General features: G+C 49.5%; 1 protein-coding gene across 1 annotated transcript; it reads right to left on the bottom strand.

Moving 5' to 3' along the window:
* Nucleotides 1-862: 862 nt before the first annotated feature.
* On the bottom strand, nt 863-14,808 carry LOC307076922 (clustered mitochondria protein homolog; the record flags this gene model as incomplete). The annotated part of the gene is made up of 28 exons (XM_079738155.1): nt 863-938; nt 1,136-1,209; nt 1,436-1,570; nt 1,657-1,750; nt 1,931-2,052; nt 2,752-2,877; nt 2,959-3,039; nt 3,308-3,447; nt 3,907-4,060; nt 4,335-4,419; nt 4,509-4,756; nt 5,491-5,553; nt 5,730-5,882; nt 6,091-6,191; nt 6,525-6,626; nt 6,938-7,113; nt 7,897-8,199; nt 8,497-8,672; nt 9,164-9,382; nt 9,528-9,620; nt 10,047-10,194; nt 10,829-10,954; nt 11,210-11,364; nt 11,877-12,007; nt 12,423-12,563; nt 12,698-12,869; nt 13,206-13,354; nt 13,440-14,808. 28 exons carry the CDS (start codon nt 14,806-14,808, stop codon nt 863-865), a joined length of 5,112 nt encoding a protein of 1,703 aa, XP_079594281.1.
* Between the last annotated feature and the right edge of the window lie 4,582 nt (nt 14,809-19,390).

Here is a 19,390-nt window from a genome sequence, read left to right as displayed (position 1 = left end):
TTCAAATTGGAATAGATCATCTGGCAGGCCAAATGATGACCACAGGTGGGCTGCAGGGAAGTCAGACTACTGCACCTGACGTGATGTGGCGCTAGGCCTATGCTGCTGCATGGTTATAGCGGTGAGGCCTGTGTGTCAGTCTCTGGTGAAACGCAACCCACACTCAAAATATGGGCAGTTTCCAACATGGAATCATCTTCTATATGCCTAGAGACAAATGGGATGTTTTTGTCAGGACCCCCCCCTACACACACACACACACACACACACACAGCAAGTAGATCACACTAATGCTACTTCAATTTAAATTGGAGTGTGGTAGAATTCAACCCGGTTAACACAGACCAGAACAATATGTAAAAGGTGCCCACTATGCCTTTAATACAGAGAATCAATGAGTGTGCGGAAATTAATAGAATTAATAAAATACAATCAGATGATTTGCTGCCAGTGCATCAAACTGGATCTGTGATGCCATCGCCGTCTGGGCGTGCACCCTGTCTCATATAAAAACACTTACAGATCAATATCAGGTTCAGACCATCACAGTACAGGGTGTTCGTTTAAGGGTTCACACAAATCCTTGAAATATATTTGTTATCCACAGTATGTCATCATTGCTGTCCTTCCCCTCATCAAAGACATTCCCACCACCAAAGCGACATAAAGAGTAATCTCAACAACACATTTTTCAATATAAGAGCCACAAAAACATTTGTTTGTTCTTGCTTTTATTCAGCAAGTTTGATCAACTGAAAGGAATAATGAGGAAAAATAGATTAGAATAAATAGAATTCATTTAAAGAATTAGTATTTGGACGCGCAATGCCCACGGTCGACTAATATTTTGTATAGTCTTGTGCTATGGCTCCACTCCGTGCACATGATCTGTTTGCGCCCCTTTCAATTCAATCTTCAGATCTGCAACTTGTTTCTCACTAGAAACACAAACAAAGAGAGAGATCAGCCTAAACCAATGACACATTGAAGTCAGCAAGGCAAGTGTATTGTACTGTATGTTGTGGATCTATTTTGCAACAATGTTCACCTAGTCACCCATTGCATAGATATAACCATTGGTGTAAAAAACAGTATGGCACAATAGTTAGATATAGTTAAATAATAATGATATCACCTCAGTGGTATGAACAGAATGCCACACGTTATATTGAGCTGCTGCAGGATCATGGGGAGGCTGGGTGTAGAAAACTGCAAAGAAAGAGAGACAGACAGACAGACAGACAGACAGACAGACAGACAGACAGACAGACAGACAGACAGACAGACAGACAGACAGAGAGGAGAAAGATATTGAACGATAAGGATCATTCCATTAATAACATGTTATTGTTAAATTAACATGTGCGTGCGTACAATGTGCCCACACTTCACCCTTACATATGTCTGAATACTAAAACACAAAGCGGTAGCCTACCTTTGGCGGGGGAGTGCAGGCGTTGGGTGTGTTGCTGTAGATGTGGTTGAGAGCTCTCTGTAGAATCACAGCCTGCCTGGTCAGATTCTGCAGGTACTCAGAGCTCTCCTTTGTGCTGTCATGGTCCTCACCTGCCTGGTTTGGTTATCAAAGGACCGGCAAACAGTTCATGGACTGCCGAGACGTGATAATGTCCAGGAGGACGAGGAGTCAACACATACCTGGCTCCTGTAGAGCGAGTACGCCTCCTTCTCATGCTGCAGTGCCAGACGATAGTCTCCTCTGCTCTCCAGCAGCGTGGCCAGCAGGTGATGACTGGCAACAAAACAAGAATTTTGTTGTTGTTTTTGTGAAGGATTGATATGACGTTCAGTTGATTTTGTTGTTATTTTCTGTGTCTGTAAATTCCTTAATGATGATGGTTTTATGCAGATGAAATACTACCGGACTGAATTATAGGGTTGTGTTAAATGTGACTTTTGCTATGAGGCTCACCTGTGTGCACATTTGAGGGACGAGGCGCCGTTGTATTTCAGCGTCATCTTTAAGCCATTCTGCAGGAACTTCAGGGACTGGTCATAGTTCATCAGGCCATGAAGAACCAGACCTAGCATACTCTAAACACAATGACGGAACAGTTACCTTCATGTTTAGGTCATTTATCAAAAACCAGGTAAGTCTGGTATACATGGACGAATGTAGAAAAGAAGATTGCTGAATTCATTGTTAAAAGAACCAAAAAATATATATTTCACCAAAGGATTTAATTACTGAGGAGAATGCAAGCTAGTGTCAAAAGATCAGGAAAGGTTAATGTCTCTCCCCTGCAGACAAGGAAAGAGAATATTTGTCCCTTTTTAGTTGTAACGTTTCTACTTGTTTTAAAGGTGACATATTATGCCACCAGGTGTGAGTGTGATTAGCCATTACAAGCCGTTTTGAAAATCTGCCTGTTCAGATATCACAAGTGGGCGTGTCAACCTAGATGTATGACGGATAGATGAGCAACGTTTGCTGTAGGGTAGGCTGGTAGACTGGTTTATCTCATACTCACACCTACTGGTATGATATGTCACCTTTAAGAAACAGGTCTCAATTGCCGTCCCTCTCTGATGTAGTGTTTGTGTGGGACAGGCCTGGCTTGACCTGAAGGCTGTTGCTGCTGCTTTATCGGGACATCAGGATTTTAATTCCTTGAGGAAACAGTAATTGTCAGGGTAATGCTCAGCGGTGTATCTGCTAGTGTCCGATCTCTGAGCACGGGGCCTTTGAAACACTGAGGGGCTGTGGTCCTCAACCAGGGGGCCGATACTCACATCCAGCTGCACGAGCTGCGGGTGATCCTCTCCGCTCAGCAGGAGGGTGAGGTACCGAGCCCGGCCCAGCAGGCGCAACACAGCGGCTGGCTGCCCGGCAGCGAAGCAATACAAGGCCAAGAGCATCTGCAACAGAGGGGAGCAGGGTTACTGCGGGGACATCACCGTGGGGCTCATATGAGGAAGGGAACGTGAAGGCACACTCACATAGTCCTGTATGGTCTGTGGGTGATCGATACCCTGGACCCTCTCAGTACACATCACCGCTTTCTCCTGGTGACTCAGTGCCTGTGAACATAATCGAGGGGGAGGGGGGGGGGAATCCAGGATCAGAAAATGAGAGTCCTGTCTTGTTTTTGCTTCAACAGGGCTCTGAGAAAACGGGGCTTCGTTCAAATCGTCTTCCAAGACAGACTTTATTTCCAACCGTGCTGCATTGGGCACATAGCTCAATGGCTGATGGGAGGTGACTTTTAGTTGTAAACCTGGAATTGAAGGCTATAAACTGCACAATCAATATGTTGTTTTATCCATGGTGAATATGTAATATGTATACGTCAGCATATTCTCCGGTGATGTAGCTGATCCGGGCCAGAAGACGAAGGCAGGTGGACACGTCCTCATGTTGGATCCCACATACACTGCTGAACAGGGTCATCGCCTGCTGGATCAGCTCATACCCCTCCCCAAGAAGACCTGAAACATATCAGTAGACCCTAATGGACCTGAGATAGACACATCAACATGGAGAACAGTAGACCCTAATGGACCTGAGATAGACACATCAACATGGAGAACAGTAGACCCTAATGGACCTGAGATAGACACATCAACATGGAGAACAGTAGACCCTAATGGACCTGAGATAGACACATCAACAGTAGACCCGATAGCAGGGATGGGAAGTCTTTTATAGATTTGTAGATTCCTAGATTGTATATCCAGTGATAGATATATTTAAAAAAATTTAGTTTATCCCATCTTCCCTTCTATACATGTTCCCTCTACAGAGGTCCACAAGCATGTAGCCAACTCTGATGATGCAATGTGCGCTTGGACATAAAGGAATTAGTAAAAGCATTGTCCTGATATACGTGTGTACATAAAGTATGTCCTTCTGGTCCTGCTCTATATGTTTGTACAAGGTCTTCCTACCCTGCTGCACGGCCACCTGGGCCTGCTGGATCAGGCTGGTGGCATCAGTGGCCGTGGGTCTGAGATGTTTGACCACAGGGGACATGTTGACCACATCCTCTTCACTGAACACTGGTCGGTGGCGAGACTCGAACACATAGTCCCTGAGCTGCACCTGTGGCCAGAGAACCAGGACAGCATGGATGGATGGGAGCGGAACAGACGTTTTGAATATAAAGGGGCAATAGGATGGGAGGACAATCAAAGCCTCTCAGTGTTTTTGGAGCTGACTATTTTGGCTAATTAGCACCTTCCAGAAGTAGAACTAATGAGTGTAATCAACTGCCTCAGGTCAGTGGGGCATGATGACAGGATGTTATAACTGATGTCTGACCTGGATGCCTGTTTTCATGGTGAGTTTGTGGTGAGCAGAATAACTGATATCATACCTGGATGCCTGTTTTCATGGCGATCTCTCTGAGCAGGGAGATCTTCTGGAGGCTCCATCTTTCCACCGCCTCGTCTACACTGTCACTACACAGAGAGATGAGGCGAGAGTTTGAGCCAATCACAGAACAAACACACATGCACACACACACACACACACACACGCACACACACACCAGTGCAGTGTGTAGTGGTAATAGTCCTCAGCCTCGTCCTGGATCTTCCGCCAGAGGTCGCACGGGGTCATCCGCGCCCAGGCTGTCTCCGCCAGCGCGGCGGCGCGGCTCCCCTGGGAGCGGCGGCGGCGGCTCCCACGGCGCCGGCTGAGCAGCTCGTCGGCCGAGTCAGGGGCCGAGGACGCGGAGCTTAGCAGGCAGTTCAGGAAGTGACTGACAGCCGCCGACAGGGCCGCCGCCTCTACATTCTGAAGGCGAGTCCACAACACGTCACTATAGGCTGACCAACCGACAGACTCCGCCCCCTCCCTGGTCACATGCTCACCTGGTCGGGGGGGGCGGGACCTCTGACATAGAACACTTTGTGTTACGATAGAGTACTAAAGTGTGACGTCACGTTTCCATAGCAACCGATTTTCGGTTCTACACAAACCAAATCAACAAGGGGATATCCTATGCCACACGGACGTTTTGTGGAAAGTGGACGATTTTTTTGCGAGTTTGCTTTACCAATGATGTAAGTAATATCGAGAATAGATTGTTTTCATATAAAAAAAAACAACTAAAGCAACGTCATCAAACTTTTCCTTTTAATACACCAGGGGAATACATGAAAGCCTCGACATGTTTTGATTGGTCGTGATTTTCACCTCTTGAAATTAATTTATTTTCATTTTGAAAGAAACAACACATGGCAGCAATGGAAAACGCCATCTCTAGTTCGGTTGTTTAGAACTGAAAATCTGGTTGCCAGGACAACGTAACATATTCAATTTAGTACTCTATTAGTAATTAGTAATCATTGTCCCAAAGGGATTAGAAATGTGCCATTGCAAGTGACTCAGCCTAAAATGGGAAAGTGTTGCCAAGATCGCAATGAATATGTTTAATTCTGTTTGTTCATGAAATGATTATACCATAAGTAGACATTCATATTGGACGTATTATTAAGTTATTATGTTAACATTGTAAAACAACACACCTGTAGATAAATCCTGAAGATGTGTTTGGCACTTCTGATGATCACCTCACTGATCGAGATTCTCTACAAGGAAAAGTCTCTTGGTCAACAGAGTGCAGAGGCATGAGGTATCAGCTGAGTTAAAACCTACCGCAGCTTTAGTTATGAATCCATGTTAATATTCTGCAGACCTCATGCACTGGGCTGCAGGCTGACCTGCAGAATATGAAGATGGCCGACACAGCCCTGGTGGTGGGTACCTGGACGTGGCTCAGCCTCTCTCCCTCCGGGGCCGTCTCCAGGGCCCGCAGCAGGGGCCCCAGGTAGCGCATGTTGACCCCCCGCTGGTGGAGGGCCAGTCTCAGAGAGCCCCCGTCCAGGGGCACTGCTGTGTGGTCTAGGAAATCCCTCACCTCAAATTCATTAACACACACACACACACACACACACACACACACACACACACACACACACACACACACACACACACACACACACACACACACACACACACACACACACACACGCACACACACACGCATAAGCAAAGATGCAAACGTAATAGGATTGGTGAAAAGATTATATAAGAACCTGCTGAATATTATGTCAAAGAATACAAACCACTGCTGGAATCTGATTGGACAGGAGAAAGGCTGCAGCATCCCATAATAACTGCTTTTGCTTTGGCATCTCATGGACACTCTCTGAGGGAATACGGACAGCTGCAACATATGCACAGGCCTCCATGTCAATCATCAATCATTCAACCATCAATACATTAATCCAGCAATCGTAAATCAATCAATTTATTCTTACTACAATCAGTATTCCCCAATTAACTGTTAATTGTATCTGTGTGTGTGTGTGGGGGGGGGGGGGGGGATGTATGTGCACTTATGTTCATGCGTGTCCGCCTGCATTTGCGCGTCTGTGTGTGTGTGTGTGTGTGTGTGTGTGTGTGTGTGTGTGTGTGTGTGTGTGTGTGTGTGTGTGTGTGTGTGCGCGCGCATGTGCTTGAGATGTAGGGTCAGAGGTGGGAGCTCAGAGGCTTATACCTGGAGAGCAAACATCCGGGTTGAAGCAGATGTCAAAGGAAGTGTCACTCACTGAGCCGACCGCCTTACAGGCCTCCAGGATCACCTGCCTTCGCTGAGGATCTGAACAACCATCTGCGTTTAACTCCTATACACTACGTGCGTCACCAGGAATACCAACATTAAACTGGTCATTCATTCATTGGAAATGCAAAGAACATCGAGGAAATCTTAAGTCAATCTTTTACTGCCACAGTTTGTATGGAAAGTGACCCTTGGCACCAATATGTGTCAATACAGAAAAAGCTATTGCTTTTTCAATACCTATGATTTACTATAAATTCTGGTGTCTATCAGATTTGAGTATAATTTCATATGCATCATATCCATAACATTATTCCCACTAGAGCTTCAATAAAGTTGACCTCTCTCACCAATGTCCTCCGTGGCAGTGCCACCATTTTGTTTTGCCAATGTCTTGATGAGAGCTTCACTCTGTACATCTGCAGAGAGCCTGACTCCTGTGGAGTCTGACCTGTTCTCCAAGCTGGCTCCATCTGCAGAAAGCTTCTTCAGGCCACTGGACACCATGTTCTGGAAGAGTGCGTACCTGACACAAAATGAAAGGGATGAGCCAAATGACAAAATTTCTCTTGTCTGTGCCTCTTTAGGCGGGACAAATTAACCTTTAACTTGTAAAACAAGTTTTGACACACTGTTTAAAAATGTGCTGTCAATTCTTTAAGAGTGGTCGTCATTTCAGCCCTTCCGAACTGACCCGTGTGTTATCTTTCCTTGATTGACAGTGTCGCTCATCAGAATTCCCCCCCGGCTGTCTCTCAGCCTCTCTGGTATCAACTGCTCCTGTTCAACTCTGTTCTAGTCCTTATCAGCTGGCAGTTGACAATCTTTTGAATAACGACATCTGGTAAAAAGCCACTAGAGATTTTCCTATGCCACTAGATCACCAGCACCCTCTCATGACCACACGTCTACCCCTACTTAACCTGCCTTCCTACCCCCTTGAAACGTATTACACATATTATCTGTTGAACATATACCAGAGATGTGCCAAGGTTTCCTAACCTCTGCTGCTCTCACCCTTGCCAATGCTGTATGAAGGCCTATATGAGCACTATGGGCTCTAGGAGCTCTATGGGCTCTAGGAGCTCTAGGAGCTCTATGGGCTCTAGGAGCTCTATGGGCTCTAGGAGCTCTATAAGCTTTATAATTTATGAGCTCCATGGGCTCTATGCACTCTAGGAGCTCTAGGAGCTCTATGGGCTCTAGGAGCTCTATGGGCTCTATAAGCTTTATAATTTATGAGCTCCATGGGCTCTATGCACTCTAGGAGCTCTAGGAGCTCTATGGGCTCTATGGGCTCTCCCCTCACCGATGCTGAACGAAGGCCTCCATGAGCTCGGGTCTCAGGCTTGCCAGGCTGTGTCTGTGTTTCTGCGGGAAACCAAGCCTCTTGCATTCCTCGGGCACCCCCTCACCGCCGTCTGACAACAGGAAGTTAAGGTCCGGCGGGAAGGTCCCGTGAAGGTCCAGGATGTAGGCTCTTCCGTCGTTTCCCAGAATGCCCTTGGTCTGGACGCAGGAGCAGAGTTCCACCGCGGTGTGGTGGTGGTCCAGGACTTTGTGCCGCTGGATTCTAAGGGGTCTGCAGGTCTTCCCCAGCAGGTCCAGGAACCTGGGAGAGGACGGTGCACGTCTCTGTGATGGTGAAGCTCATTCTGCTGTTCATGTTCTTCGTGTTAGATGTGTGAAACAAGCATTCATGGATATTTCTCAAATGCAAATAGCTGACATAGGAAATAGTAAAAACACAGTAAAACAGTATAACAGTAAAAAAAAACACAGAAATAAAAAAGATTCCAGTCACATTGAAAGAAGAGAAATAGTAACGCAGAGAAAATGGATTTCATTACAGTTTGGACTTTTCTTTGAACGTGTACATGTTCTAAGTCTATTTGTTTGGGTGTGTTACTTGGTCTCCGAGGCGACGGTGTGTCCGTGGTCATTGGAGCCATACAGCAGGCCCCGGTCCTGGTGCTGCTCCAGCAGACCAGGAACAATGGCCTGGGCTGTGACCCGGTGACCATGGTAATCCACCAGTGCCGTCCCCAGCGTGTGCAGTCCCGGGAGGTCGATGGAAGCGTAGGCCTGGACCAGAGAAAACATCATGTCAAAAACAGGCGGCCACCAGGCCTACTGTCTTGATGATCGTAAGTTGCTGTCTAAACTAAACTGGTTGAAGTGTTTAAGTCATATTTCTATATTTCAGTAAATGGGAATACTTTCCATGACAGTTCTTTGGGTTCTTTCAGTTTCAGTTAGTTTCTGTAAGAAAGTACACTATGTGTGATGCTGGGCAGACTGCTACCCAGAACAGGATAATACTAGGAGGACAATGACTCAAATATGGAAGCCACTCACAAAGTCAGTGTAACTTTCATACTTTCCCTCTCAGTGTTGTGTCATGATCAAAGGGGCCCATTCCAACACCTCCTCAAATCGTTCTACTGTGGGTGCCTACCATGCAGCACCCAATTTACCCTTGCACCAACAACACCGACACGGGTAGATTCCTCTAACCACTAACTTTCAATGCATCTAACCACCCATTGGCTCTGCTGTCGCCAGGCAGGATGTACCTGCACGCCTCTAAGGTCACGGACGGATGCGGCGTGGGCTGCAGCGTCGCCCCCTAGAGGGCGGTAGTAGTCTGCGGTGTCCAAACCCAGGCTGAAGAACAGGTTGTTCCAAATGAAGATCTGCTTCCGGGGCTCCTCCCCTGGGTTTATCGCCATGACGTTGCCGTCGACAACCGCAATGGCCCCTTGTGTCGCAGCGTTGACAAAGTCACTGTTGGTCTAGAGAGGGACATATATATATAAATATACACACATGTACTTATATGCTTACGTGTTCCGCTCTATCTGTGTTAAATGTGACGAAAAGGGGAGTAGAGACAACAAGGATTGTAAAGGACTTGAGATGTTTGAGATGTTGGGTCACCTTAAAGATGTTCCTCTCTCGGTGCAGGCGCTCCTGAAGGCTGCTCCGAGGAAGCTCTCTGCACCCCTGCAGCTCCTCGTTCCAGTCACGGCTCTGAGGAACCAAACCCATCAGATCTGACCCCATGACCAAACAACAGGACGAGACAACATTGTATTTGATGCCTCTTCAGAGGAAAACATTGACCTTTTGAGAAATATTCTTATTTTTTCCACGTACCAATAGTCAAATGAAAAGCACCGTTCCACTTACTTCGATCAATTAATCAAGCAACCAATCAATTCCACAGATTTAGCCTATGGCTGAGTTCGCCAAAATCAATGGAAGCCAATGAGATTGACTAGCTGTGTCAGTGAAGTGAGGGTAAAATACTCTAAGGTCAAAGTGTTCCTCTCATAGCTGATGTCATCATTATTTGCCCTGGCAAAGAGAAGCCTTGTGTTGTGTTCCTCCTGGGAGCTGAACGTCTGCAGCAGTACACTGATGAAGAGCATCAAAAGTGATGCATGGGGCCTCCACCTGTCCGACCGTGTGCTCGTCCTGGCCCACCCGGCTGGCAGGGGTCTCCTCCGCCCTCACACAGTCCAGGGCGTGGTCTGCGTGTGGCGCGACCCAGGTGTATACCTGGTAAGGCGTGGCTATCCGCTCGTAAGGATGCTGCAGCACCCTGGAGGAGCAGTCAACACAGGGAACGCTGCACTGTTAGAAGGGAGGGTGGTGGCACCACCTTTCACCTAGATAGGGCATTCTCAGAAACAAAAGGTACACAGGGTACAAGTCTATACCCTGTTTGAGGGACCTATGTCATCAGTGTGTTTGGTTCAATGAACAGCTTTATTAGTGGACTTCTGACTGAAGATTCAACTGCTCCTGTTTCCTCCAAACAGTGGAACATAAATCTGAAAGACGGAGTGCAGCAGTGTTCCATGAGAGTGATGGAGGTGTCTGTGTGTGTGTGTGTGTGTGTGTGTGTGTGTGTGTCTGTGTCTGTGTGTGTGTGTGCCTGCGTGCGTGCGCACATGCGCGTGTGTACGTGTGTGTGTGCGTGTGTATTGATCGGTCTGGTTTAATCTGCGATAGTGGAAGTCCTTTGAGGAGGGGGGTACTCTGAGGTGGGGCTGTTCAGATGGTTTGCACTACATGGTCATCAGAAATGATAAGGTAAAAGTATCTTTGTGTATTTGGTTTATTAGCTATATAGAGAATCCAATAACTCCACCTATGGGGAATCCCATGTTATTAACACTAGCTTGTGATTGGTTGAAGTGTGTGCGGTGATGATGCTGTCAGCAGCTGCTCACCTCTTCCTCTGCAGTGTGCTGAAGGTTCTCCTGAACATGGGGCTGACCTGACTCAGCAGCTCCACCAGCGAATGGCTCAGGGTCTTGGGGAGCGCAGGCTTGGGGTTAAAGGTGAAGGCAGTCGACCTGCAGTTGGATTCAGGAATGAACCAATTAATGAATGATCGATGGATGGATGGATGAAGGGAAGAGAAACAATAAGACAATAAAACACTGTCTCATCAGTTCTTCATCCGTCCATCAATCGTGCATCATTCATTCAGCCGTGTCCCTCACTCTCACACACACACACGCACACACACACACACACACACACACACACACAGACACACAGATATACACACACACACACACACACACACACGTGGCCAGACGACTGACTGGTTGAGGTAGAAGCCACGGGTCGAGGCGGTGATGTTCAGGTCCCGGCCCTCCACTGTCACCACGTTGAGGTACATCAGGTCCCCGTGCATCTTCCTGTTCCCTGGGGGCGGGTTCCAGCTGTTCACCGTCAGCACGCGCAGGCACTGCAGCGGCTGCACATCACAGAACCACAGAACCACAGAACTATACATCACACATAACCCACACGCACCAGAGAACCACAACACAATATATATCGCACATAAGCCTTTCACACACCACAGAACCACAACACAATATATATCACTTAACACTTTGACACAGCAGAGCCCAGACACCAACATGATGATACAAACGTATTCTAATGCTATCTTTCACATATAAGCACCTCCGAGGGGCTCAGAATACTGACCCTGGGTCAGGATCTTTGGTAGTATGTGTTACAGCGCCCCTGTGTGTCCTACAGGAGGATATCTCCATGCCTCCACATCATCATCTACCTCACTGTTTACAGTTCAGATGACATGACATTATATCATGTTTCATTCTATGAATATCACACACTATAAATATCCCCTATCAACACGCTCACAAGATTCCTCTGTTTGCTAATCACTGAGATACACATTAGTGACATAAAATATGGAGGTCAACAAGTGATCATCATATCAAATCAACCCCTGACCTTCCAGTCCTCTCTGATTGGCTGTAGTGGGGTCAGGGGGCGGTCCTTGCACCCAGGCGTGATGTAATCTGGGAGGAGGCAGTCGACGGTCTCCCTCTCCGCGGTGCGGCTCTTAGACCCGTTCACAGGGTCTGTCGAGAGCCAATAGGAGAGAGGTAAACACTAACAGGTAGACCGAGGACCAGAGACCATCATGTTCATAGCATCAAACCACACCCCTGCTACAGGTCTCTGGATTTGTTTTGTTAAAGCAATTGTTATATTGATTTCAGGATCATAATTGAAATGTGGCACATTTCTACTTTGATAACGAGACTATTTAAGCCTTAGATGAGGCTGTTCCTTTTGGAATTAAAAGTATGCTACGTAGAATGGGTTTAGTCTACATTTATTCTACATAACATGTACAAGTTATGGGGCCATCTCAAGCGGGGGTGGCTACGGGCCGCTGGTGTATAGGCCCAGGCAGGACAGAGAGCCTTAAAGTATATATGCTGTACAGAGTTTGTTTATTCTACATTTATTCTTATGGGGGGGTGGGGTCACCTGGCGGGCCCCTGGTGTACAGGCTCAGGTAGGACAGCGAGCTGCCGTTGGCCCCGTTGTGGGCGTCGGCCACGTCCAGGCTCCGCAGGAGGCTGCGCACGTGCTTGAGGTGCAGCCGGGCGTCACGCACCGTGTAGGGATCTGACACACACACACACACACACACACACACACACACACACACACACACACACACGGCCAGAAGGACAACCAACAAGTCAACATCTTACCAGCTGAATTAAAGAGAATTGCACGCTTTTACACATTGGTCTTACCCTCGACCACCTTGAGCAGGGCCCCCTCCCCGAGGCCCGGGACCAGGCGCAGCTCCGTGAGGGCGTCAAGCACAGCGCCCCCTAGCTGTAGGGAGAAGCAGGTGCGCAGGCAGGTCATCTCATGGTCCATCAGCACCTGATGCAGCTCAGTCACCAGCATCTGGCCCGACACCTTGTGGGAGAGAGGGAGACAGGGGGCGGGGGGAGAGTGAGACAGGGGGAGAGAGAGGGGGGAGAGAGAGACAGGGAGAGGGAGACAGGAGAGAGAGAGAGAGAGACAGGAGAGAGAGAGAGAGAGAGAGAGAGAGAGAGAGAGAGAGAGAGAGAGAGAGAGAGAGAGAGAGAGAGAGAGAGAGAGAGAGACGGGGGATATAGGGGGGTTAATACACCAAAAGAGATGATATGAAATGACACAAAATAGAAATCATGGCACATGAAATGGCGTCTTGCTCTGAAATCCTCTGAAGCCTGTGGACATAGATGACAGTGGTCTTCTGTGGCAGTGTACCTGCAGCTCAAACGTCTCCGTAGCAGGAGCCTGAATTCTGACCGTAAACCCTGCCTCGTGGAGGCTGACCACTTCCTGGATGCTCGCTTGGTCCTGTTCCCGCTGATCGGCCCCAGAACATTCCCAGGCGTCCGACGCCGAGCTTTCCGCTTTTGACATGAAGAGAGAGAGGTCAAAGGTCAGACGGATATCAAGAGATCCTCAATATATATCCAGCTGGGGTTTCTCACACACCTTTAACATGGGGGGCTGTGAGAAAGAGCCTGTCCACCAGGAACAGCTTCACCCCCCCTCGCTCCCCCTGGGGCCCAGCTGGGGGGCCTCCATCCTCCAGCCTGCTCCGTTCAGCACTCTGCTCAATGCTCTGCTCAACATCCTGCTCTTCCACTTCCACGTTGGAGGGCCACGCCTCCTCTTCCTGTGCTACATCCTGTCCCATTGATGCTGTGCTGTCCTTTGAGGCGTGGGGGTCAGCCGGCCCTGTGTGGTTCACATTCACCTCGGTTCGCCCTTTGCACTCTTTATTGAGGTGCCCACCAGTGGAGTCTCCACAGACCCCCTCCCCTACTGCTGCACCGCTGCCCTCTTCTGGGACAGGTGGTCGCTCTGCGTGACTTTCATTTTGTTCGCTCAGCAATCCGCTGACATTCTCCAGTGTCTTCAAAGTGATGCTTTTGCTCTGTGGGAAATGGACAGTACTTGTGTCCAACATTATATTCCCATTATTGGGGATGATTTTCTCCCCCATCGTTCCTTCGTCCACAATGTGTGCCTGCGTGGCCGTCTGGTTGTGTCTCCCAACGTCTGCGCCGACAGGGTTATGTTCGGTCAGGGAGAGGAGTGCTCCAACAGGGCTGTGGGTCAGTTGGCCCAAGACGGACTCTGCTCCTGTGTACCCCTGAGGGTCTCTGGTCTCCCTGTGACCCTCCATCTTGTGAGCGACTTCTGACTGGGGACCGGGACGGGCCGGGACCCTCCCGCCGGGCGAACCCTCCGGGCGCTCACCGGACCAGGGTCCCAGGCCGGTCTGGGCTTCTAATCGTGCGCACGTTGTTGTTGTTGTTGTTGTTGTTGTATGAAACTGGTTCTCTCTGCAAACACGCCCAATCGTCTCCTCCGGGACGGTGGCGGGCAGGTCCCTCCACGTCAGCATGTCGGTCTGGGTCTGCACCTCGGCCTGCTGCTGGGTCTGGGTCTGGACCCCCATGACCCCCTGCCTCTCCTGCCTCTCCGTCTGAGTCTCCACCTCGACCCACAGCCTGTGTTCTCCAGCCCCGTCCGCCCTCTCATACACTCCTCCTCCTCCTGCCTCTTCGTCTTCCTCGCACACCAGGAGACACACCATGGGCTCCACCGGCACGCCGCTGCTGCTCAGGATGATGTCGGGGAACAGGAAGTGCTCCCGCTCCAGTGCCACCCGGTCGGACGAGCCGCTGACGGTCAGCAGCTCGTCCTCCTGGTCCTCCGGCTGGGTCAGCCAATCCGAGTCGCTGCCGTCCGTGGACAGCAGGGGGGAGCGCTCCAGGCCGCCCCCCGTCCCCGGGACGGCACGGCGCCACAGGTAGTTTGTGACGGAGTGACAACACTGCAGCCAGTTGCCCATGGTGCCTCTGGGAGGAACAAGGACGTTAACAGAGTTATACATGCTCACTGAACATTCACCAGTGTGTGTGTGTGTGTGTGTGTCTGTGTGTGTGTCTGTGTGTGTGTGTGTGTGTGTGTGTGTGTGTGTGTGTGTATGTCTGGGCATGCTTGTCTATGTGTCTCTTGAGAAGACTGCTGACGGGGGGGTTACCTTACAGATGTGCAGATCTCAGCAGAACACCGAGAGCACTTCAGTGGGATGTCTGCGACGCCCTGAGAACATGTGTAACTTTAGGACTCATTTCAACTGAAGGTCAAAGGCAGGTAGACAGACACGCTTATAATCAAAGTGATCCCAAACTCTACTCTGCCTTTGTGTCCTGACTTCTGGCAAGGGGTGGAACCTCTTCATCCCCAAATGGTATGTATCCGGGTAAAGGCCCGCGCCCCAAATGCACTTTAAGCATTTAAACACATGAGGAAGTGTTATGTGTCACGGGGGACACCCCTAGAAAGCTTAAGACTCCCAACCTTTAGTCTGTCATAACCATTGTTAGCTAAACAAAAGACAATTCCAACCCCAAATGAAATAAGAAGCATGTATGAAGAACAAGAGGTAAAAAAACATCAAGAACAAACCTTTGTTGTTTTGCCGTCAAAGTTGTGTTTGATCACGTAAAACCAATATAAAATCGTAATCTAGTTTTTGGGCACCATTTTGCCCCTTTATATGGTGTTTACAATCAACGTATAGTATCTAAGAAAGGTTTCAGACCAAATAGGTAAATTCCCTTCAATCAGAACTCGTCTCCATCTGGCGGCCGTAATGTTCAATTGCGATTTTATGTCTTGGTGTCATTCAATTCTATTCGCCCTGACCTTTCAATAGAGGGGTCAAGTGTCAAATATGTACATTGGGTTGTCGAGACATCTACATGTTTGTGTTTCATCAAGTCGATATTTTCAAAATTTGCATTGGATTTATGATTTATTTTTGCCATATCGCCTAAACCTTTGCTCTACCTTAATTCATTGGCATCAAATATTGACCCAGGTACTCATCAGATGTTGTGCTATGAACCTATAGTACTACAGGGCTACCAACTGATAATGCACTAGGTGGTATTCACTCTAAAACATTACATATATTTCCATCTAATATGAACTCTTGTGTAAATGACATTGATCATTTCACTTGCAGTTAACAAAAATAAACATGTGAGGTGGCTTTAAAACAAAAACAACCACCCCCTACAACGTTCCTAACCAGGAACTGATAAGTCAGTCACCCAGATTACAGATTATGGAAGAGATTAGGTAGATAGGCAGCAGCTAATATTCATGCTCTCATGAGCAGAGCACATGGAGATTACATGCACATATTCCAAACAGAAGAGATACAAAAACAACAGTACCGGCAGCCTGCTCACATGGTCCTGAAGTCCGTCCTCATAGGCCCATTCCCTTCATCTTCAGGCTGTGAGTAGAAAAGGCTTCCCTCCTCAAGACTGTTCCCCACCACGGACTCTCTGGTCTCTGCTGCTGCCAAAACCCCTTCCACAAGCACTACTCTTCTGTGTGTGTGTGTGCGTGCGTGTGTGTGTAAATCCTCCCTGCCCTTCACATGATGTCCCTGTACATGTGTGCCGTCGTCCTGCAGCCCCACAGCAGTGTGTGTGTGTGTGTCCTTCCCTCCTTGGCACACGCTACACTACCTGAGCCAGTCCAGAAGAGGGCCACCTCACTGGCTCTTTTGTTTTTTGATGAATATGATGTAACTTCCTGTCCGCGGGATGTGTGATCCATGCGCTCTCTGTCTACCTTGTGAGTGTAAACCACGCTGGGAAGGAGCCAGTCTACTGTATACTTAAACACCAGCGAGCGTGTTGTAGGACACCTCCGGCCCGTCTTCAGCAGCACAAACATCTCACCATGTGCCACCGGGCTGCAGACAGCAGTCTGGCTTCACTTGGTATGCATTACAGCATGCCCGGGAGCTGCTGTTGGTTGTCATGGCAGCACTGCAGAGCTCCAGCAGGATGCAGGGGCTGCATAACGGACCGTGTGGGAACAGTGGAGACACAGAGGCTCCCTAGGAGCAGCCCTCCACAAAACACTGAATCCACATTCTGGCCTGATGAGTCGGCAAACCGTGGCACCCCAATCTTGGCCAGGATTACAAATGTAGCTGTTAAACGTGGGTTTGGGATTTACGGCACACAACCGCACAAACGTACATCTTATGGTGAATTGTTCCAATTGGAAATTGGACTCTGCTTCTCCCCAAGTGATCTGGAGGAGGAAAATGTAATAAAGATTTCTGTATTTGATAGCAAATGTGATGCATTTATTGTAACAATCGCTACACACCTCCTAGGGGACATTTCCTGGGCTCCTCCAGTCAACGACGCAGGGTGGTGAGGCTGGAAATCCTGTTCACTGAAGGTTTTGCAGATAATGACACATGACCTGGTGCTTCATTTTGCCATGCAGGCGATCTCCCTTCTCCGTGTGTGTGGAGATGGTTGGTTTAACCGGTGCACACTGATCACCCAATGTGCAGTGAGGCTGCTCAAACCAGCCATCATCCACACACACTCCCACTTTTACACAACAAAATGGAAAGACTACTATACTCAAACACAGAAAAACAGACAATTGTAGTTATTTTGCCACGAGAGGCTCATAGCGTTAGTTTAATAAAGTGCAAATCATATAAAAAATTATACTCTCATTCCTCAAACTTGAATTGTCAACAGTCCCTTAATAAGCGTTAAACAGGAATATTCAGAGCAATTTCCTGCTTTAGACCCAGGATCGAGGCTACTTAGAGACAAAGACCTGTTCAAAACATTTCTCCATCCCTTATGATTAAATTATAACTTTATGACCTTTTCTTTTTTACAATATTCCATTTTCTATAAGTTATTCTTTCAGCTAACTGAGTTCATAAGCACATCTCTAGTTCTACCATCAAACGCTCTATCCTTCACCTACTGAGTAGCCAGGCGTCCGTCACCTTTCACTCTCCCTGCATAGTGAACCCTATGTAGTACATTAGTGCACTATTTAGGGAATAAGTATTAAGGGAATTCAGACATAAACGATACGCCTGAAATGCCCCAGAGCAACACCTTGGTCTCATAAGCAAGCGGCCAGGTGGAGCATCAGGAACCGGTACGATCCGGACCATCTCTCCTGGACGGATCCAGTGAGAACCGCTCTGCATCCCGGATTACAATGAGATCCGCTCTACATACCGGGATCCAGTCGAGGGTTAAGTGTGCATCAGCTGTAGACCTGTTCGACCGTGCTTTATGTGGGGGCCCTCACATTTCCAAAAGCAGCACGAAACGCTGACGCCCCTGCAATATAGGTCCCGAGTGGACCAATAGGAACTGACCCCGTGTCTGACACGGGGTCAGCTCTACGGAGTTCACAGAGCGGTCTCCCCCTCCGCCGCTCCCATGTCCACCCTGCGCCGCACCCCGCCCTCCTCCCCCAGGTCCTCCCCCTCCTCCCCCAGGTCCTCCCACTCCTCCTGGAGACCCCGCGGGTCGCTCCGCGCCCTCAGCGGCCGCCTCCAGCGCAGGAGCCGGTAGCGGAGCGGCACCAGGAAGAGGGCGGGGTCGGGCATGGGCTGCGGCTTCTGTGGGGAAGTCACTCTCTCGCACGGCACGCACGCCCGGACCCTCTGCTCCCGCACGCGCACGTGCCTCGCGCACAGCTCGTCCGATCGGTCGGGACGGGCCGGCGGCCCGGGCGAGTCGGAGGCCTCCCCTCCGTCGTCGTCGTCGTCCCCGTCGTCGTCGCACTCCCATTCCTCCTCTCGCTCGACCTCGTCCGGTACTTCCCTCCGGCCCGGGCCCTCTGGCCGGGCTCCCCCTGAGCACTGATCCCCCTCCTCCTCCTCCTCCTCCCCCCCCGCCCCTGCGACCAGCCGCCCCCGCTGCAGGTACAGCTGCTGTCCCAGGGCGGTGGAGGTGAGGGTCTGGCGCTGCAGCTCGCGGCCCAGCGCCGTGATCCGGTGGCTGCGGCGCTTCAGCTCCTCCAGGAAGCGGCGCTGGTCGCTCCGCAGGGCGCGGCCCAGGGCCCAGGCCCGTGCCTGCCGCGCCCGCAGGGCGGCGCGCACGCTGGCCCCCGCGCACGCCTGCTGCTCCAGGAGCCGCTCCGACGCCTGGCACCGCGAGACCAGCTCACACTCCTCTGAGAGACGCGCACACACACACACACACACACAAACACACACACACACACAATTAGGATGAACTTTTAAGGGCCTGGCTCTTGAACTGCTCGTGGCCCATGGGGCCACATGACCGTTACAAGCCTCTCCATCAGGTTATGACGGCGTGAGGACACACATACACAAGGGGCACGCACAACCCTGAGTGAACCGGGGTTCCCGTGCCTGAGCTGCAGGTAGTCTGTCACTGAATTAAATAACAACCACAACCTTCGGGGTCCAATAGCTACTATGTGCACAATTCTACAACAACATGAACATTTTGAGGGCATCCGATCTGATCCAGCGAATATTGAGCATTGTATCAACGTAACCAGGCTTCTGTCCACAGCCACTGGAGAAGCATTACGTTTCA

This window comes from Pollachius pollachius, assembly GCF_949987615.1.
Source record: "Pollachius pollachius genome assembly, chromosome: 6".
Classification (NCBI taxonomy): Eukaryota; Metazoa; Chordata; class Actinopteri; order Gadiformes; family Gadidae; genus Pollachius; species Pollachius pollachius.
This window is presented reverse-complemented; position numbering and strand designations above follow the sequence as displayed.